We start from the raw sequence: 22,657 nt of genomic DNA on the forward strand, positions 1-22,657 counted from the left end.
GGGAAAACATTAGTAGTGCTATCTCAGAGCCTGTCAACATGCCAATGCACCTTGACAGCTGTCTGGTCAGCTCTGATGCCCTGTTCGAGTCCTTCTCCCCAATTGGTCGTGAGGAGCTTATTTCACTGGTGAAATCTGCTAAACCCTCCACATGCATACTAGATGCTGTACCAACCCATCTACTTAAAGAATTACTGCACAGCAATGTAGAACCGTTGCTTACTATAATAAATTATTCTCTGAGCCTGGGCTACGTTCCCAGTTCATTTAAACTTGCAGTCATCAAGCCGCTAATTAAAAAACCTGGTCTTAACCCCCAAGAACTGTCCAACTATAGGCCAATTTCTAATCTGTCATTCATATCCAAAATTTTAGAGAAAGTAGTTTCTTCACAACTCTCTTCCTTCTTACAGACAGAACATGTCTTAGAGTTATTTCAGTCTGGATTTAGAGCTCATCACAGCACTGAAACAGCACTAACTAAAGTACTGAATGATCTCTTAATATCCTCTGATAAAGGACACATTTCATTTCTCATACTGCTAGACCTCAGTGCTGCTTTTGACACCATTGATCATAATATTCTACTTAATAGACTGGAGACACTCATTGGCATAAGAGGTCAAGCACTCTCCTGGTTCAGGTCCTACCTGACAGATCGTTACCAATTTGTGCTAGTAAATAACGAATGCTCTGAGCATTCTAAAGTAAAGTATGGTGTCCCACAAGGATCTGTACTGGGCCCCATATTATTCTCATTATATATGCTACCACTGGGCACTATCATTCGTAGGCATGGTATTAGCTTCCATTGCTACGCAGATGATACTCAGTTGTATATATCTTCTAATCCAGATGATACCACCACAACTCTCAAGATTGAGAACTGCGTCCAGGATATTAAAAACTGGATGGCGTCTAATTTTCGTAAACTAAATTCTGACAAGACTGAGGTACTGATTCTTGGGCCTAAAGCTGTTAGAAGCAATTGGGCTGATATTCCCCTTACCCTAGATGGTTTTTCAGTAACACCAAAATCTACTGCAAAAAGTTTAGGTGTCACTATTGATTCTGATCTTTCATTTGACACACATGTATGCAATGTCACTAAGGCTGCCTTTTTCCATTTACGTAATATTGCCAAGCTGAGACACTTACTTTCATTAGCTGATGCAGAGAAGCTAGTTCATGCTTTTGTCTCGTCGAGATTGGACTACTGTAATAGTCTTCTAATTGGATGCTCTAAACAGTCCATAAAGAAGCTACAACTTGTACAAAATGCCGCAGCTAGAGTCCTAACCAAGGCTAGGAAATTCGATCATATTAGTCCCACTCTCGCCGCACTACACTGGCTGCCAATTAAATATCGCATTGAATTTAAAGTTCTCCTGTTAACCTATAAGGCGTTAAATGGTCTTGCCCCACAATATCTGAGTGAACTCATTGATTATTACAACCCATCTCGCCCTTTGCGCTCCCAAAATGCTGGATTTCTCGTAGTTCTAAAAATTAGTAAAACTACAGCCGGAGGCAGAGCTTTCTCTTTTAAAGCCCCTCAATTATGGAATAGCCTTCCAGCTCCAATCCGAGACTCTGACACAGTTCCAATCTTTAAATCTAGACTTAAGACTCACCTGTTTAGTCAAGCCTTCAGCTAAAATTCCCCTTGTAAGGTGTAGGGGCTTGGGGGCCCCCAGACGTTGAGATTTCTGGTGATCTGAGATGTTGATGCTGTCATCCAGCTGTGTCTTGGCATCACTCTATTTTGTGACTATGACTTGACTGGAAAGCAATGTCTCAGTGAGCCCTCATGACTGTGGTCACCTCTGAACCTCTCCCTTTAGTTATGCTGCTATAGATTAGTCTGCCGGAGCCACATGCTGATCACTTTACGTGAGCTACGTACATTTAAATCAACGGTGGTTTAAATTCACGTCCACTCAGTCTGTATTATCTATCTTCTTGCATGGCTCTACCCAAGACGATTGGATACAGGCACCTGCAGGCACCTGGGGGATGGTCTGGCTGCCGGTGGATGTGCTGATACCGGGGTTCACCTGGGGAGTAACACTGCAGTCGGAGCCTACAATACCAGCATCACTGCTCCGACACGGAATGAAAGCCTGGCATTCATCAACAGACATTTACAGTGACAATATCAAAACCCAGAACTTTCAATTCTACCTTTTACCTAGTCTGATTGTGTGAATTATGTGTGACTTGTGTATTTGTGTGTTAACGGGCCGCCCAATGGAGGATGGGTTCCCTTTTGAGTCTTGGTTCTCCCGAGGTTTCTTCCTATTCCCCACCATCATAGGGAGTTTTTCCTCGCCACTGTCGCCTTTGGCTTGCTCATTAGGGTTCTGGACCCATAGTATTGTTAACCTTGTAAATCCTGTAAAGCTGCTTTGCGACAACTTGAGTTGTTAAAAGCGCTATACAAATAAACTTTGACTTGACTTGACACTGCACTATGGTTCAAACACCAAGTTTACACAGTTGACAATGGATCATTTGGGAAGTGTGGCTCATCCTGATGTCTTTGTAAATAATATAGCAACACATGTGGTGCTATATGGAGCTAATGCCTACTTTGTGTTTGATAGACAAGTTTCTGCAGATGAGAAGAAAAAAGATGTAAACAGAGAAGTAGACCTTGCAGTTGCTAAACTGAAAGGTGTTTCTGTAGGATCACAGGGAACATTAGCCATGGCTCAAAATGAAATGGCAGCATTTGAAAAATTTAATTGTACATTTTATGGTGATTTCAAGTTGCCCTCTAACCCAAACACATTTGAAGATGCCATGAAGGTTTACACAGATCTTCCCAACATGCTTGGAGTGAATGGAGAACATGCTGTACCACTCAAAGTATGGCTTTACCCTCTAGTCAAACTAGACTCAAGAGCATCCAGACTTGAGCGAAACATCAGCACAGAGATCATCAGGGCTGTGGAGTCAGTAATTGAGACTTCAAATGCCATAGAAATGAAATGTGATGACCTGCTGCAAGATACAGTAGCAAAATCATTCAAAGCATTTGAAGACAAAGTGCTGGACTTTAAGAAGTACTGCTGTAATTACAAAGTGGATTTCATGACAAAACTTGGACTGTTGCTGCCAAATGTCCGTGGAGGTAAAACAGATATTAGTGCTGTGACAGATCTTCTGCGTGGTTATGAAGAGTCTCCTTTTAATATCAGGGATCTTCAGCAGTGGATAAAAGACAAAGAAAACGAATCTACAACAATTAAAGCTCTACTTAATCAACTGAATGAAGAATATATTGATGGTGATATAGACAGTCTACTAATGGATCTGGAAGTAGAGAATTTAGTTTGTTACACTTTCACATCTCTGCAGGAAGCAGACATTCTCTTAACCAAACAAGAGAAATACTTAAGACCCACAGCAAAGAAGGAAATCGATAACCCATCTCAACCTGGTCCCAAACAGAAATCATGGCTGTCATCAGACATTACAAAGATCATGAAGAATAACTTGTGTGTGTTTAAAGTGTTAAAGAAAAAACACGAGTGTGATCAGAGTAATCAAAAAACAATATTTACTGTCATTTCAAAACCAGTGGATAATCATACAGGTTCATTCATTCTGCTCTATGAAAATGGATCAGATGAACCAGTGTGTTTTCATCCTCCATCAAAACCAGATTGTCCAGTTGTGGATCACATGACGGATAACAATGTGACAATAAAGTTGGGTCCCTCGTGTCCTCTCACAGTGGAGACCAGACTACTGTACAAGACTCAACAGCAGAATCACTGGAATGTTAAGCATTTGGAGAAAAACCAAGATAGTGTTACTCTGACTGATCTGGACTACAGCACAATTTATGAGATAAAATGTGTAGCAGTGGGCAAGTTGAGCTACACAATTGAAAGTGATGTGATCTGTCTGAGAGTCATAGACAAGGATCTACTCAGAAATACACAGAAAGTCATTTAAAGGGTATGACAGAAAACAAACATTCCCTCTTTAGTTTATTCTACACAGAAAAATATCACTTTATTGCTTGTTTCAGAATCCAGGGGCTGTTCCATCATGCGGCATGTTGCTTTATATGTCAACTGAATAAAATGCACATAACATTTTACACATGAATAGAAAACTCAACATCAGGATCATCCAGGAGGAGGTACAGAAGGTGTGAAGAACAATGAGCAGGAGAAGACCAAGTAAGAGAGAGAAGAACAGACCACAAATGAAGTGGCCAAGCTGGAGTCAGTAGAAAGTTTCCAATGATACCATGAACATTCTTCACCATGCTGGAGCAGAAGCTAAGGTAGAAAAACAAGACCAATGTTGTAAATGTAAACCTGAAACACAACCAGGGGAACATCAGGAGAGAGAAGACAAAAAAATGAAAGAGAGAGTAATGGCATAAGCGAGTGGAAGCTGAAGACATGTCTGCTGAGAGTATATGTGTCCTGGACCTGCTGTGACTTAACTGAGGTTCTCCTATAGCCATCTGCTCTGTGTTGGGATTCAGAGTTAAAACACAAGGCCTGGCTGGTGCCATGGTAACAGCTCTTACTCCTACGTTGGGGTCTCCCATGTCTCAAGTGTCTCCTTCTCTCCAGATGTAATCCTGTAGTGCTCTGTTGGTTAGGGTTTATTTGGTCTGGTCTGGTCTGGTCTGTATGTGAGTTAATTGCTGATAAAGAAAAAGTCGTATATTTAAATACAATAATAGTATACTTGAACTATATGCGGAATAATTAAAGTATACTTTTTCTTCTTATACTTACAATTTTACCTACTTAATCAGTCTTTCAGTATACTTTGAAAAAGTATACTTTATTTGGCTGTGCTACTTTTGTACTGGCTATGTACTTAATAAAAATATACTTAGTATTAAACTGTGCTTTTTTATGATAAACCTATCCTTTTACTAAATGTGTCCTATGAGCCTATATTTTTGCAATAGAACTTATTGTGCTGTACTTCAGTGAAAGTATCTATGGGTATTTACAATTTCAAATGAATATTCCATGACAAACGTTGTGATAATAGAATTTAACATCTTTAACAAAATGCAATTTATAACAAATGATTGAAAACAGACAGAAATGTGAAAGCATATGTGTGAACTCATTTTTAATACAACACAAATACATATACATTAATATAAAAATAAAATTGAAAACTCAAAAGTACACTGTAAGGTCAAAAGTATTATGACAACTATTCCTATTCATATTCCAATGGAAGTAAATTTCTACTATATAAGCTTTTTATGTGAATCTGAACAAGTGTCAGCCATATGTTCAATACAAGGTGTGCCCAAAAACCCCTTGGACATATAGTGCATATACATTTGCTTTCAAAGTCACCAACAATTTATAACACCACAGTTATAGTGGTGCTACAGGTCATGCAATAAGTTTAAAGAAATTGAACACATTTATAAGATATACTCAAGCACAACTAGAGCTGAGAGCAAGAAAAAAGATTGAGATACTAGTAGTTGCTGTATTTTATTGACTGCAGCAGACTTTATAACAATTACAAAATAATGTTATGCTAACCCATTCTAAGTTATTCAGACAATCAGTCCTCAAGAAAAATGCTTATTGACTAAGCTATGCGGACTTAGTTTACATAAAATCTGGAATTTTTCAATATTCTTTACAAAGACAAATACTTCAGAAAATACAATAAAAGTACTGATTTCAGTGCCTAAGCCTAGGCATACCTGCATGTTGTTAAATACTACATTTGTGCAAATGCAGTTCCTTGACTGTTCTAATCTCTTTCGAATGGATTAGGCAGAGGAATTATGAATGTGTTTTCTCTAACCGAGACCACAATACATTTATTCCTTAATGTTTTCGGGTAGACAGCGATTACATTATCAGACTCCTCAACTTCATAAACAAAAGTTGATGAGATTTGAAGCTCAGAATTTCTACACAGTGTCCGAGGTAATTTCGTAAGCTCCTTTACCACCACACAGCATTCCTGTCTACAGTCACAATCAGCTGAACTGCCATGAATACATTCTACTTTGAATGTTATAAGACCCTTAATAGCACAAATCATTCCATTATCTAACCTCACTACTGAGTTATTCCTTTTCACCATCTTTTTTCCAGCTGAAGGAAATAGCACATCGTTCACAATAAAGCGACTGTAGTGCCACCTAGGACTGATCTTCAAACCTACTAAGTGTTCCACTGCAATTCTGTCTATAACAGAGATACTAGCTTGTGCTGAAGGCTTACCAAATACCCGAACGTCTCCATTTAAATGTTTTGACCTAGCTGGCTCTCTGGCTTTTTTGCTACTCTGTATTTCACAGAATAACTGCTGAATATTGTCGTTACCATTGGACATGCATGTTTTAGCTCTTTTTGGGATACTCCTCCACCGCATGAATCGCTTAACAATCTGTAAAGGAACATGAGTCGTTCCATTAAAGAACTTCAAAAGTACGCCATTAAATGATTCAAAGGAAAAGGTTGAGGTTGCCTAAAGAGGACCCCAGTTTCGAACGCTTTGAGTTAGATGCATTAACAAATGTACAATAAAGGTCACATTTTTTGTTCCATAAAGCTTCTGGAACTCAATTACAAACTTCCTCAGTGCCTTTTCTGCAAGGTCTATATCACACTGCTTGACTTTGTCAAGATGGTTCCAGAATTTTCTTGGTAGAATACCCTTCATTGTTGGCAATGCATAAAATATGAGAAATGCTCTCCATTCAGAAGCTTTCCAGTATTTATGTTCCTCCACTGACCTAGGAGTTCTAGTAATCTCCACTGGAGGCTGAATTGCTAGCAGCTCCTTGTCTATCAATTTTCTTTTGGTACCAATGTACCATTGATTTTCATGGTGACAAGAATCAAACCAAAGACCAGCAAGCTGTTTTGTTACACCTAAACAGACACTGTGTTGATATTCAGGCACAAATTCATTGATCATCTGAAACTTGTCAAGTTTAATCAGAGGAGATGGACCTTTAACCCCTAACACTGGACATTTGGGAGTGGCTTCTAATGCACTGCTGTAGTGCTCACTTTCAGTCCTTTCAGCAGGCTCTGGTAGATAATGGGCATAAGAACCACCCCCTTTGTGGTAACAGAAGTCAATCAATCAATCAATCAAATTTTATTTATATAGCGCTTTTTACAACAGTTGTTGTCACAAAGCAGCTTTACAAGTGCCGAGTCCTAGCCCCCAGTGAGCAAGCCAAGGGCGACAGTGGCAAGGAAAAACTCCCCAGTTTTTGCATGAGGAAGAAACCTTGAGAGGAACCAAGACTCAGGGGGGGAGCCCATCCTCCTCTGGCCGACACCGGTCACCATGACAACAACAACAATATAGACAGAATGTAGACAGAATGTAAAAGATGCAATAATGTCCATTTAGACCGAAAAAGATGTAATAATGTCCATCATGGTGTAGGCATCCGGTTAGGCAGGAGGTGGCCGGCCAGGATGGATCGCTTGTCTCTCCTCATCTCATTATACCTCAAGCAGGCGGGCAGCCATGTGGAGAAATGAAACAGGGAAAATTAGCTCTGTATGAGGACATATACAGGACAGGTAAAATTATAAACATTTCTGGAGTGTGGCAGCAACTCCGGCACCAAGTTAAATTATTACAGCCTAGCTAAAAAAAAGGCAGAACCAGAAGGTAACATAGGCTTGGGGGCATTCTGAGACAATGGCATCCGTCCACTGCACTGTCAACAAACTTGAGTGACCACGAGCAGTGACAGGATGACAGCACCAGCACCCCAGTCTACCATAAAACCCTTCGTCTATGAACCCCTGGATCTGTACCTTTATCTAAGGGGGATATTAATTATCAAATGCTAGACTAAATAAGTGGGTTTTCAACCTAGATTTAAAGATTGTGACTGTGTCAGAGTCCCGGACACATTTAGGAAGATTATTCCAAAGCTGGGGGGCCTTATAAGAAAAGGCTCTTCCCCCTGCTGTTACCTTGTTAATTTGTGGAACTAATAACAGACCAGCACCCTGTGATCTTAGTTGACGTGGGGGTTCATAGTAGGAAATAAGTTCCTGGAGGTATTCAGGAGCAAGCCCGTGTAGTGCTTTATATGCTAATAATAGAATTTTAAAATCAATACGAAATTTAACTGGGAGCCAATGCAGGGCTGATAGGACTGGTCTAATATGCTGAAATTTTCTAGTTCTGGTCAGAACTCTAGCTGCGGCATTTTGAACTACTTGAAGTTTATTTAGATTCCTATTTGAACATCCTGACAGTAGTGAATTGCAGTAGTCTAGTCTAGAGCTAACAAAGGCGTGCACCAATTTTTCTGCATCATCCTGTGATAATGCATTTCTTAATTTGGCAATGTTGCGGAGATGTAGAAAAGCTATCCTAGTAGTATTATCTATATATTTATCAAATGATAGGTCGGAGTCGAGTATGACGCCTAGGTTTTTGGCTACTGTGCCAGGTGTAATGGGATAGTCTGCAAGATTAAGCATTAAATTTGGAATTTTCTGTCTTGCGGCCTTAGGGCCCACAAGGAGAACTTCTGTTTTGTCCTCATTTAATTGTAGGAAGTTTAGAGACATCCAGCATTTAATATCTCTTACACAGGCCTCAATTTTTCCTAAACTGAGTTTGTCATCGGGTTTGGCTGATATGTAAAGTTGAGTGTCATCCGCATAGCAGTGAAAGTTGACACCATGTTTGTTTATAACTGTGCCCAATGGTAGCATATATAATGTAAATAATAGTGGTCCTAAGATGGAGCCTTGCGGGACCCCATATTTAACCATTGTACGTTTGGATGAAATATTATTGAGCTCTACAAACTGATAGCGATTTGTTAAGTAAGACTGAAACCATGAAAGGGCTGTGCCTGAGACTCCAACCCAGCGTTCTAACCTTTCTAGCAAGATCCTATGATCAATTGTGTCGAAAGCTGCACTAAGATCAAGAAGCACTAACAGTGATACATAGCCTTGATCTGATGCAAGGAGGAGATCATTTGTTACTTTAACTAATGCTGTTTCAGTACTGTGATGGGGCCTAAAACCAGATTGGAACTTTTCAAATGTGTTATTCCTATGCAGATATAGGCATAATTGCTGGGCAACAGCTTTTTCTATGATCTTAGATATAAATGATGTGTTTGAAATGGGTCTATAATTAGATAGCACAGTCGGATCAAGATTTGGTTTCTTGATCAGAGGTTTGATAATTGCTAATTTACATGATTTGGGCATGTGACCTATTGTAATGGATGAGTTAACTATAGTTAGAAGAGGTTCAGTTACAGCTGGTAATACCTCTTTTAATAACTTTGAGGGAACTGAGTCTAATGTGCAGGTAGTACAATTTAAGGAAGAAATTATGGTTTGGAAGAAATTATTTTCTCTAATTCTGATTTTGGGAGTGGATGAAAAGCATCAAGTTTTTCTCCCGGTATGTAATTTAAATCAATATCAACCAAACCAGATGACATACCAGTTGTATTGCTAATAAAGGGTTTTATATTTTGTCTAATATTCTCTATTTTATTATCAAAGAAATCTATAAATACATTACTAGTGAGGTTTACTGGAATCTGAGGTTCTGTGCCTGCTTGATTTTTTGTAAGTTTAGAAATAGTATTAAAAAGAAATCTAGGATTGTTTTTATTTTTCTCTATCAGTGAGGCTAAGTATGCTGAGCGTGCTTTAGTGAGTGCCCGTTTGTAGTCAATAATGCTATCCTTCCAGGCACAGTGGAATACTTCCAATTTAGTAGATCGCCATTTCCGCTCTAATTTACGTGCTATTTGTTTTAAGTTTCTAGTTTGGTCGGTGTACCATGGGGCGAGCTTTTTGGATCTAGCTTTTTTATATTTTAGTGGAGCTACTATATCTAGAGCTGATCTGCAGGTATTCTCTAAGTAGTCGGTTAGACTATCTAACTCTCCTGGATCGGATGGCGAGTGGGCTAAAGCAGTTAAGTCAGGGAGGGTTTCAATAAACTGTGTTGCTGTTGATGAATTTATTGAGCGCTTTATACACTGCCGAGGAGACGGGCGGGTATTTATGTTAAGGTGAAAATCGAATTTTACTAAATAATGATCGGAGATTGCTACGGTTTGCGGGAGTATGTTTATATTATCTACGTCGATACCCAGCGTTAATATTAGATCTAGGGTATGATTTCGATAATGTGTAGGTCCTACTACGTTTTGTTTAATGCCGACAGAGTTCAATATAGAAGTAAAAGCCCTTGTCAGTGGATCCTCCGCATTATCAAAGTGTATGTTAAAGTCTCCTACCATTATTATTTTGTCACTACATACTGCTAAATTTGCTGCAAAATCGGTGAAATCGTTTAAGAAATCTGAGTAAGGCCCTGGTGGTCTGTATACATTAGTTAGGGAGAATGAACTTTTATTTTCAGATGGACTAATTACATTAATAGACTGCATCTCAAATGAGTTTGAGATATCTAAGTATTTCTGATGAATTTCTAAACAATCACGATAGATTATACATATTCCACCCCCTCTGCCTGACAGTCTAGGTCTATGTATATAACTATATCCCACAGGAGTGGCTTCGTTTAGAGTTAAATAATCACCAGATTGAACCCACGTTTCAGTTAGACAAAGAATATCAATTTTCTGGTCTGTTATAAGTTCATTTACAAAAACTGCTTTTGAGTTGAGCGATCGAATATTGATTAATCCAATTTTCAGATCGGTCATATAGGTTGTAATAATTTGATGTGAAGTCTGAATATTAGTTAAAAACTTCGGGCGGACTATTTTCTAATGATTTAGTTTAACCCGGGGCACAGACACAGTCTCAATCCTAAGGGAACTTGGTGACGCCTCTAAGCAGCTCGCAGACAGGTTTAACCCGTTAGTCTGCGGCCTGGTCGCGACCCTGGACAGTCAGCAGCTCCTAGTGCTACTCTGCCGACTAGCTAACAGGCTATGGGCTATGCTGCAAGATAACAGGGCAGCGCCATCCCGGGTGGGGTGGACACCGTCCCTGCCTAAAAGACCAGGCTTGCCCTCGAACTCTTCCCAATTATTAATAAAGCCCACTTGATTTTCTGAACACCACTTGGACATCCAGCGATTTAGCGACGTGAGCCTGCTGTACTGCTCATCACCGCGCCGCATTGGGATGGGGCCTGTTGGGAATTTTCTTCTCCGACCCAGACGGGCCCCAACACCGCCCCGATGAACCGGCTGGTTTTTGACTGAGTGGTCCAAGCAAAGTCTCGACAACAAAAGTTCTTTTAAAATGATTTATATAGAATATAATTGAATGCAATATAATAGAAGTATACGTGGTACAAACTCTTCAGTGCACTGGTGCTAGTTGCCTAGGAATCTACCTAACCCAAGTGGATCTCAGCAGTGTCCAAGCGAAAAGCCTCTCGTGCTGGGCGATGTCCTTTCTTTCATACTCTCTGTCCATAAGTTTCGAATTGTTAAGTTTCGATAACTCCCCAATCTTGGCTGCTCTCCATGGAAATTCACCTGCTCCTCTTCTCCCAGCCTGTGTGCCTGGTTATCTAAAAACTGCTTGCTACACATCCTGCACTGAATAGGCCCCTTCTGTTCTCCTCAAGGCCACTGAGGCCTCCTTACTCCTGCTTTCCCACAGTCTTCCTGAAAAACACTAAATTGACACATCAAGTTATTAGCCTTTAATTTTCTTTTTTCCAACATTCCCCCTTTTAGACCAAAACATTGGTCTAACTCTAGTCTAATACTAAAATCTATCTAGCCCAGTGCACTTATTAACAGAAAGACAATCATAAAAATCCCTAAATGTGTATACATTCATAGTGTGACTATGTCAGTTAGTACAACGTCTATGTGTTCTTTTATGTGATTTGTGGGTTCTGGATCACTCCCCAGTCGTGGGCCGAGACCTTTCAGACTATTCGGAGATGCCCCCCTTCATCTCCCACGGTCTCGTGACTTGACGTTGTCCCTGAGACCCAGGTCCCGCCTGGTGGGAGATCACCTCGACCCGTTCTATTAATGTGCCCATGTGTCATGCATATTACTTTTAAACTAGTGAATCAGCTTTCATGTGCTGTTGGTTGTGCTCTAATGTGTGGTGCGTCTTCATTCTTCATCAGTCGCTGACGCTGCCAATACCTACAAAGCAAGCATAATTAATCAAAAACAACAAGTTTTTCACACAGAATCGTCTTCTTCAGATGATATGTCATCATCATCCTCCACCATCAGTGGCATGGTGTATGGTGGTGGGTTCTTTGCATCCCCCTTCTCAATCGCGGCTGTGATCAACCTTTGGGTGAGAGATCTGATACATGGTATACAACAACATCCACAAATAACAACAATTGCAATGAACACTGCTACTGACATAAACAAGGACATAATCAGTGCCTTCCATTTCCCAAACACCTTCGTGAACCACTCCTCCATGGGGTTACTGATACCTGAGGCCTCCTGCATCTCCTTAGATAAAGCCTTCAGTCCGTCCAGAGCTCTGGTCACCGACCCGTCCGGTGCGGTGTTATTGGGAATGAAGGTACAACAGTTGTCGCCAAACATGAAACATACACCCCCTTTTTCCGCCAGGAGCATATCTAGAGCCATTCTGTTTTGCACGGCCATCAGTGAGGTAGCTCTCAGTTGTTCGCTCAGCCCCTCTATTGCGTCTCTCGTTAGGTTGGTTAATCTCAGCACATTGTAATGGACAAAGTTGATCCTATCTACATTCTTGTTCGGTGTTACTGGAAACAAGGCTGATATAATTGGAATGTTCTCAAAGCCCGTAGCTATTTGATCAACTAGCTTGTATTCATTGGGAACCCCCCGAGGCACTCCTATGGAGTCAATGTATGTTGGTGACCCTATGGACAAATCAAAGGCATCACGCTTCTTTCTCCCTTGGGCTATAGCAGGCTGCGGTGTGATTTCCCTCAGCCCTATCATTGTTATTGGTGTGATTAGTCTAACCATAGCACAGATTGCTTTAGCTCTTCCTGGTATTAATGCCAACAGAGTGTGTCCTCCGCAGTACCACCAGATCCCTGCCCGGGCTACTCTCCCTATCCCCGGGACCTTCGTTGTGGCGTTAAACCAATCTGGTTCAATTTCTCCCACACTCATGATTGCGTCTTTCTCGGTCAAGTTAAAACATTGGTACTGTCCTTTAAGTTTTACTGGCACGAAAGGAGCGTTACCTCCTTCCAAATTTTTGACGTACGGAAAAATACTGTCCAGGCTGGAACAATTTGAGGTCGTAATACTTTTCACCTTAGTTAAATTCAACATACACTGATATCCTACTGGATCTGTTTCAGGATTCAGTGGGGCTGGTGAGGTCATTAATGCGGGTCGGGCCGCTGCACAGGCCACACAACCTTCTAACCCATTTTCTCTACTGTTTTGTTCTAGCCATGACAACCACAAATTCGAGCCGCTGTAACCGGTTGCTAATTCTATTAACTGCTGGGACATTAATTTAGTGAAATCTGTGGTTAGAGTGAACTTGTCTGCTGAATCCTCCACCTCTTTTATTTTTGCCTCAGGTTTTGCTGGGCTGAGTGGCTTGGGTTTGGCTAAATAGCTGAGTTTAATTATTCCCCATATGTCACGTCCTGATTGTTCCACCCCCAGGGTGAAGTACAACGGTCTGTTATTACCCCATATCTGCCCATTCCATTTGACAGAAAAAGTCACTGGATTTTGGGACACGTGATAATCTCGCTGAAACGACACATCGACCCACCATTTGCTCAAAGAGGTCGTGGAAGGGTTACCTTTCTTATCTCCTAATGTCGGTTTCCATCTCCCCGAGTACTTTATCACTGACCCCCAACCAGGACACCAGTCTGCACTATAGAAACTCCCCCTTCCATGACAGCCCGCATTAACTTGATTGGTCCAACATATGTACAAATCACATCCTCTGTATGAGGCATTGGCTCCCCCGCAGTCCACTACCTCACATAAGTCAAAAGTCCAGCTCGAGGCTGTACCATCTCTATAACTCAATTCCACACCTCCGTATGTCCGTACACACCGGTCCTTGGACTGTCCTACTGGCCTGGTTCCAGCTCCTCTTGGTTTTCTTACTTTAAAGTCTATTTTCTCTGGTTTGGTCGCGTTTACTAGCGGGTTAGGGCTGTGGATCTCATCGGGCCTCACCTCTTTGCAGGCAGTGTGATTGTCGTCCCACCGACACAAAGTTACGTTCACGTTATTGGGTTGTTTCTGATTTCCTACACTAAATATCACCACCGCTCCTATTATCACCGCGGCTAGAAATGTTCCCCCCCATAGCCAAGTCCATGTTCTCAAAGTTAATCTCCCTACTCTAACATATTGTTGGTACTGAGCCTCATCTGGACGTCCGACACGTCCCGACAACATGTCTCTTATTTCCCACAGTTCCATCCTAGGATGGAAGATGATGCACCACCACCTTGGTACCGGTTGGTTTAAGTAAAGTTTTAATGATTGGTTTCACAGTCCTCCAGTCTAATCCGTCTAGTCCACAACCCAGCTTCGGTATGGCTAGAGTGTTAATGTTCAATGATATTAACAATGTGGCCAGGTGTTGTATGCTTGAAATCAGATCTCCTAATTCTGGCTTCTCCCTGTAGTATCTTTTGGTCACTAAATGGAATATAATGTGTGTCTGTGTGGTTTGTGTGGCACACTTGCCTATGGGCACCTTGGCTATACCTGTAGTGCCAAACGCTTGTCTGATCTGCAGAGCCACTCCAGCTCCCAGGTTCAGGTCCGCGCTCACACAGTGTGCTATAGCCTCACAGTCAGTCTCCAACAGGTCTCCTTCACCTTCCTCCCACCAGTCCTCGGCTGTGATGTATTCTCTGTAAAAAGCTACACTGGGATCGGTACTCACCACCAACTCCTTCCCTGGGGCTTCTCCTGTCTCCTCCAGGTGTGTCTTGATCTCTCCTGTGGTTCTTGTTGGTTCTTTTGCTGCAACACAGTGTGAAATGTGGTACCAAGTCTTACCTTTGTCTTTCCTCACTTTCACTGAGTGCTCGTTGGCACCTTCGACCTCCCACGGGCCTGTCCACCGTGGCTCGTTCCACTTCCTCTTGTGCACCTTGATCCTTACCCAATCCCCTGGCTTCACCTTCACCTTGGGTGATTCCAGGTCTTCTTCTCCTTTTTCCTGTTGAACAGACTTATTGATTTCACAAAGCAACTTGGTTAATTCTCTCATGTACTCTGACATCTCCTGTTCCTGGATTTCCAAAGCTGGTCCCTCAATCCTTGGTCGAGGGCACCCTGGCATGGGTCGTCCTGTCATGAGCTGGTGTGGTGAGAGATTGTATTCTCCCGTGGGGGTCGCTCTCATGGACATCAACACTAGTGGCAGCGCCTGAACCCAGTCCATGTCTCCTGCTGCGCACACCTTGGCCAGTTTAGTCTTAATGGTCTGGTTGGCTCTTTCCACCAACCCCTGTGACTGTGGGTGGTAGACAGTGCCAAACTTGTGGGTTAGGCCCAGCTTTTGTTCTACTTCTGCCAAGTGTTTGTTATCAAAGTGGGACCCATTGTCACTCCTAATCACTTTTGGTAGGCCGTACCTGGGAATCAACTCATTTTGCAACCATTTTATGACTGATTTTGAATCTTCCTTTTTGGTGGGTATAGCTTCTACCCACTTGGTGAATCTGTCTACCATGACCAACAGGTACCTGTACCCCCTTACCCTGTTGTCTGGCCCCATGTCTGTGTAATCGATCACAATCTCCTCAAATGGCCCCGTGGGCACTGGGTATCCTCCAATTCTCACCCGGTATGGCTTCTTCACATTGTATGACTGACAGATATCGCATTCGCTCACGTATTGCTTCACGTGGTCTCTGAGGTATGGATGCCACCATAAACATTCTAATTTGGTCACCATGGCCGACACTCCGGAGTGAGTTGGCCCATGTGCTTCGCATAGTATCAATTTCATCTTCTCTAAGGGCAGAACTACCCTCCCTTCTGGACTCCTCCAGAGTCCTTTAGTGACAGTGGCTCCCCGGTCTATCCACAATTGCTTCTCATAGACCGTGGCCTGTTCTTGGATCTGTGCCAGGTGGCTCTCTGTCAACTCAGGCATGTTATGAGTTTCCAGCAACAACAAGCTCTGTGGGTTGTACCCTCCAGCAGCTTTGGCTGCTCTGTCAGCAGCTTCATTACCTCTAGAAACAAAACTGTCATTACCCTGATGTCCTCTTACCTTTATCACAGCCACTTCTTTGGGTAACATGATAGCTTCACTCAACTCATGTACTGCTCTCAAATGTTTGATTGGCTGTCCCGTGGCGTTAGTATACCCATTATCCATCCACCTGACTAGTTCATGGTGGATGACCCCGTGCACGTATGCTGAATCTGTGTAAATGTTCACAATCTGACCTGACGCGTGTTCCAGTGCTCTAGTGAGTGCGACCATTTCTGCCAGCTGAGCTGAAGCTGGTTGTGGAACCACTCCTGATTCCACCTCCTCCCACTCTTCCCCACATGCTTGTACCACAGCGTAAGAGGCCTTCAGTTCGTTACCTTGTCTCCAACAACTCCCATCTGAACAGAGTTCCCATGCTCCTGGTTTAGTAATTCTGACCTTGTGCAGTTCTGGTCTGAGCTGAATGTATCTTTCTGTGGCGTCAGCGCAGTCATGTGGTGTCGCATCTTCGGCTACTTCAATGTTATCAGTCAGATTCACAAGTTTTGACGCAGTGTTGTACGTGATGTGTGGCTGTGTGAGTATGGCTTTTATCTTGTTCTGTCGTGCTCTTGACAAAGAAAAGGCTTGTGAGTTTATGAACGCCATTACTCCGTGATTGGTGCTGACTATTAGTGGGTGACACATTACCAAGTGTGCTGTCTTCTCTATCGCTGTGGTGAGTCCTGCCATGTATGTTGTGCATGGTCCTGTTCCTATCACTGGTTGATCTAATTTGGAACTGTGAAAAAATAAAATGTTCCTTCCTTCACTCTCCCCCTTCTGAAAGAGACAAGCATGAACATGATTGTCTCTTACAGAAACATTTAAATGAAAAGGTTGTGTGTAGTCTGGTGCTGCTAATTCAGTAGCGCTAGCAAGTGCTTGTTTCAGAGTTATGAAATCCCTCTCTGCCTCAACCGTCCAGTCAAGCTCCACCTTCCCGTTACTCAGACCTTTTGACACTGCAAGTTTTCTGAGGCTGTGAGCTAAATCACTGTAGTTAGGTATGTAGTTGCGGCAGTAGCCTGTCAGGCCTAAAAATGACATCATTTGGGACACTGTAGTGGGCTTTGGAAATGACAGTATTGACTGTCTCTGATTTGGAGTCAGGGTGTGACCTTTGTGTGAGATGTTTCTCCCCAGAAAGGTAACCATCGGCCTGGCCACCTGGAGTTTTGACTTGTTCACTTTGTAACCTAATTCAGCTAACAAGGTTAGAATGGTTATGGTGTCTCTAAGGCACTTATCAGGTGAAGTACTAGCTATTAACAAATCGTCCACGAACTGTATTAGTACGGTGTTAGAGTCAATCAAATCATTGTCAGTTAATCTAGACAGATCTTTCAACAGACATTGATTGAAGATGCCTGGTGAGTCTTTGTAGCCTTGAGGTAGCCTGTTGTATGTGTACTGTTGACCTTTAAAGGTAAACGCAAAAATGTCTTTCACATTCTCATCAATTGGTATAGAAAAGAAAGCATTAGCTAAATCTATGCATGAAAAGCTGCAGTGTTCAGTCGTTAGGTTCTGCAAAGATCGATAGGGGTCAGGTACTGGTATGTTCTCAGTTACAGTGACATCATTAATGCGCCTCAAATCATGCACCATACGATACTCATCTTTTCCAGGTTTTTTAACAGGTAGTATGGGCGTGTTCCACGGTGATGTCGTGGGTTTCAGAACTCCAACTTTGATTAAATCTGCAATGGTGTCTGTAATACCTGCCATGGCTTCTGGCTTGATTCGGTACTGTGGCTGATGAACGACTGTTTCTCCTGGCTTTAACCTAATAGGAGCCATGTGGTGTGATGCACATCCTACATCTACCTTTGTCGTGGTCCACAAGTTGGCTGGGACCGTCTCTAGTTGTTCTTTGGCCTGGGGGTGATCCAACAGTGCTCTGCCGTGTGTGGCTGTCAGGGGCTGGTTACAGAAGTACGCCAAGTCACTGGTGTCACATGCGACTCTCCAGTACTTACCATCCGACGTACCCTCTACCCCTGGCAGACAGGTTGGGCGAAACTGTTCCTTCATGGCAGTGGCCAGCATGGGGCCCAGCTCACGAGGTTCGTGTCCAGCCGAGACCAACAGCGAGACATGTGGTAGTGAATCCTGCTGGTCCGGGTTTCTCCAGTACGTCATCTGTTCTCCTGTTAACACAACTAGTGCAGCCACACCTTCAGGTCCAAAAATCATTGATTCACAATTTATATTTTGTAATTGACCTTCAATGTTATTCCACAGCTGTCCATAAACCCCATCCTCCCCTCTGATGTAATTAAAAGTGCAGTGTGTGCTGTCTATTGGTGGGGTCATACTCTGAAGTGACAGGAACCATGGTTTCCATAAATTAAACGTGTAAAGCAAATTTTTTGCAGTTGCTTGTTCCTCAGGATGTTGTAATGTGGCCCAGTAAATGTGAGCTGGGCCGTCTGCTGCTTGTTGATTAAGTATTCTGAGGCGCTCATCGTGGTTGGTGACAGAGACAGCTAATTTACCTTCACTCGGTGTGCATTCGATAATGGCTGAAAATTGACACAACAAATCTCTACCTAACAAATTAATTGGGCACTGTTCTGAAAACAAAAATGTGTGCTCGACCTGTGGGCCTGAGCCCACTGACACCTTCAAGGGCACAGTCAGTGGCTGCAGTGTAGTTTTTCCCAGAAATCCAGTAGTGGATAGTGACATCTTCGACAAGTAGCCTTTCCACTTCCTGTCTGTTAAGACTGACGTGGTGGCTCCCGTGTCGACTAAGAACTCCACTGGCTCCCCCTCCACCAATAGACATACAACTGGTTCACTGCATGTGGGGGAACTGGACATCGGGCAGCTTCATTGGCCACCAGGTGGCGCTGGCATGTATTGCATGCCAGGAGGCACAACCTGTTGTCCTTGTGTGAGTGCGGGTTTCTGCTGGTAATTTACATTTTGGGGTTGCTGGTACTGTATTGGCTGTTGATACTGTACTGGTTGTTGCTGCTGTATTGGCTGTTGCTGCTGATACTGCATTGGCTGCTGGTACTGCATTGGCTGCTGCTGCTGCGTCATCGGACAATCTCTTGCCCAGTGGTCCATCTGGCCACAACTAAAACAGCCGTTGCTTTGTGTGGTTTGGAAGTTCCCTACTCTGCCTCCCCTGAACCTACCTTTGGCTCTGCCTCTGCCTCGGTATGGGCCTGCCTGGGCGTAGTAACCGGGCTGTTGTGGCACCGCCCAGCTGTTGACCTGTTGTGGCATAACATAAGGTTGCATCATGGGTTGTATGGGTTGCATCACTGGTTGCGCGGGTGGCTGTACGGCCGCTACCTGTACTGGAGTGTCCTCCTTTGACACTAATTGCTTTTTAGGCTTTGAATTGTCCTTCTCCCTCAACAATTTGAGTAATGCATCCTTCATTAACTTATCAGTGTTTTCGCCCTTCTCTGCCTCACGCTTCATATGGTGTGTAATTACAGCTTCCCATTCACCTTCTTCCTTTTGATCCAGCGCGACCACATCTTTTAGTTTCGTTTGCACTCCCTCAGATAAACTCACCACGACCGCTGCTCTGTACATAGCCCGCACTGGGATTGATTTATCATGCCTAACGCCAGTTTTAGCTTGCCAGATTTCTTTGCACCTATCTAAGTACGACATCGGGTCTTCATCTTCTTTAGGTTTAACCCCTGATAAGGCTGCCGTGTCAAACGTGTCCTGATTTTGCAATCTCAGCTGTCCCCACAAAGCACTTCTTATTCTACCGAACGGGGCCTCATCAGCCAGATGCTCTGTTCCAGCCGCCTTCTCGGCTGTAGACAACATACTCAAAACTCCCATAGCTTTAAACAATGTCCTTATATCTCCCAAACACAACATGTCCCCAGCCGTGTACTGTTCAAATTTAGACAAGAAATACTGAACGCCCTTTTTAGGATTGGGTAATTTATCTATCATAGTGTGCAAATCTCTGTGTGTCCACGGTGCGTATGTGTGTGCGTAACTGCTCCCTGGTACTGCCATTAGCGGATAATGGCCACCAGGGGTCGACGTGTTCTTGGCTTTCGATCGCGTGACCACACCGTGCCTGTCATAGTAGGCGGGCACTCTCACCCACTGCTCGGATTCAGTCAGGTTTATACATTCATCTCCCACCTCGCTCTCCTCTGAAGAGGGAGTTTTCACTCGTCTGCTCGCCACACCCTCGTCATTCTCCACTTCCCATTCTAAATTTTCACCAGTCACAATCAATGTATCTCTTCTGTCAGGTGCACCTCTATCTCTCCTCCTATCATCCGCAGCGCATTCCTCTAGCTGTCTCGCATGCTCTTTTTCCAACTTAGCTTCTTCTTGCCTGATGGCTTTCTCCACATCACAGACCACTTTCTCTGCTCTGTTCAACGTCTGTTCGAACCGTGTGGGGGCACTCAGACTCAAACTCTCAGCCATTCGCTGTTCAATTCTTTGCAATGCATCACTTATCTCTGTTTCTCCAGTTTTCTCACGCGCACAGTCTTCGAGCCTCGCTAGTCTACTTCTATTTTGTCCATAGCCACATCACTGACAACCTCCATTACCACTTGTCTCCCCTCATCACATTCACGCTCTCTCACTGATTTTGGACGTGCAGAAGCCCCGTCCACACCAACGTCACTCATTTCACTCACAGACACAGGCGCCATCAGCGCTGCACGCGGACATTGAGGAGCACTGGGTTCACACGCTTTTTCTACCATAGGGAGGGGGCACAGGCAGTTCTGTCTTTTTGGTTTCAACTCGTTCTTTATCGTTAATCTTCTGACAAATTTTCCGAAATGTTCTCACGTACGACAAATAAGTTTCAGCTTCTTCCAGCTGGATTTTACGCTTTTGCTTAGTTAGGGCTCCGCTAGCCTCTAATCTTTTTTTCTCTTTATTAACCTGTGTGACCCAATGCTTCTCGATGTGCTCCCAATCAACCTGATACACACCACGGTCGTCCGGGTCTGGCCACAACCCTTCGGATCGCATCTTCTCAAAACATTTTTTCACATACATCACTGTGTCAGACCTCATTCTCGGCACAGCACGTTTCTCCATAGTATCAACCAAATAATCCTCCAAACCCTTAATATTATCCATGATATAACTCCGATTTTTAAACTACTTCCAAATCACTATTGCTTCGATTCAGTAAATTTTAAAACTTTTTCGTTGTACTCACTAGCACTTTAATACCCCCAAATTAATTCAGTAAACTTTATCACTTTATCGTCGTGTTCGCAAGCGCTTTAACTCGCCAGCGCGCACCCCAAGGGCAGACAGACACAAGTTAATATCTCCACACTCCAAACAACTTCAGCTCAACACAGCTCGCGCGAGTTTCACTTCCAGCACTTAAATCGTACGTTTACGGAGCGTCATAAACCAAATTATAATTTCATGCATGAAAAAATATATAATAATTTTTGTTTTACACTTTAACCTCTTATGAAATGTTTCTCTTGTGCTTGTGTACACAATGACGAACGTCTTTCTTGGGGACTCATGCAACTTACTCAGGGGTTCAAATGTCCTCACAGAGGCTCATGGATTTATGGGCGTGGGTTTATAAGTCCCCCAATGAAAGGCTCTCAAGTTTTATTATAGCACGTATGCTCAAACAACTTATACAGGTCTTTATTCAGCATAAAACCACACGATACATGAAAACCAACCCAACCCTGCAAATTTGCAAACACACACACACGGCCGTAATCTCACCAATCACACACGGAATTTTACCAAAACACACGGGGCCCCCAATAATCAAAATGGCGCGTCCTCCGGAATCCACAGGATTCCAGGCTACCTGCCTTAATTAAAATAATAAACTGGCGCGTCCTCCGGAATTCACAAAATTCCAGGCTACCTACCTTAATTAAAACAACAAACTGGCGCGTCCTCCGGAATTCACAGAATTCCAGGCTACCTGCCTTAATTAAAACAACAAACGGGCGCGACCTCCGATTGTTCCAAGAATAATCGGGCTACCTGCCAAATTTACTGCAGTTTACAGGGCGTCCTCCTACGACTTTATGAGTCGTAGGGCAATCCTCCTGTCTATATATCGAATTTGTAACACGTATACAATTTCAATACTAAATTTACAGAGAGTATTTCGCCTCGACCATTTAGTGACTGAACTTTAATTTAGCCTATGACGTAGTAACATCAGCCAATAGGAGAGAATGGCTCCTTACCTTTTTTCAGACCGCGCGGTTTAGTTCAGTCACCTCACGGACGGATTGACCTCCTCTCTTGTCCTAATTGCAGAATTCGACTCCAGCCAAAACCATCCTCTGCTACCAATTTGTTGGGAATTTTCTTCTCCGACCCAGACGGGCCCCAACACCGCCCCGATGAACCGGCTGGTTTTTGACTGAGTGGTCCAAGCAAAGTCTCGACAACAAAAGTTCTTTTAAAATGATTTATATAGAATATAATTGAATGCA

General features: G+C 43.1%; 1 protein-coding gene across 1 annotated transcript in view; it reads left to right on the top strand.

The window, feature by feature from the left end:
• LOC143518344 (neoverrucotoxin subunit beta-like) overlaps window positions 1–4,728 on the top strand; it is a 29,933-nt gene extending 25,205 nt beyond the window's left edge. Inside the window, exon 4 of the mRNA XM_077010782.1 lies at window positions 2,464–4,728. Coding sequence (XP_076866897.1) covers window positions 2,464–3,966 — 1,503 coding nt within the window. The 3' untranslated portion in view covers window positions 3,967–4,728. The remainder of the gene's footprint in view (window positions 1–2,463) is intronic.
• Window positions 4,729–22,657: the final 17,929 nt, after the last annotated feature.

Source organism: Brachyhypopomus gauderio, chromosome 7 (genome assembly GCF_052324685.1).
Source record: "Brachyhypopomus gauderio isolate BG-103 chromosome 7, BGAUD_0.2, whole genome shotgun sequence".
NCBI lineage: Eukaryota > Metazoa > Chordata > Actinopteri > Gymnotiformes > Hypopomidae > Brachyhypopomus > Brachyhypopomus gauderio.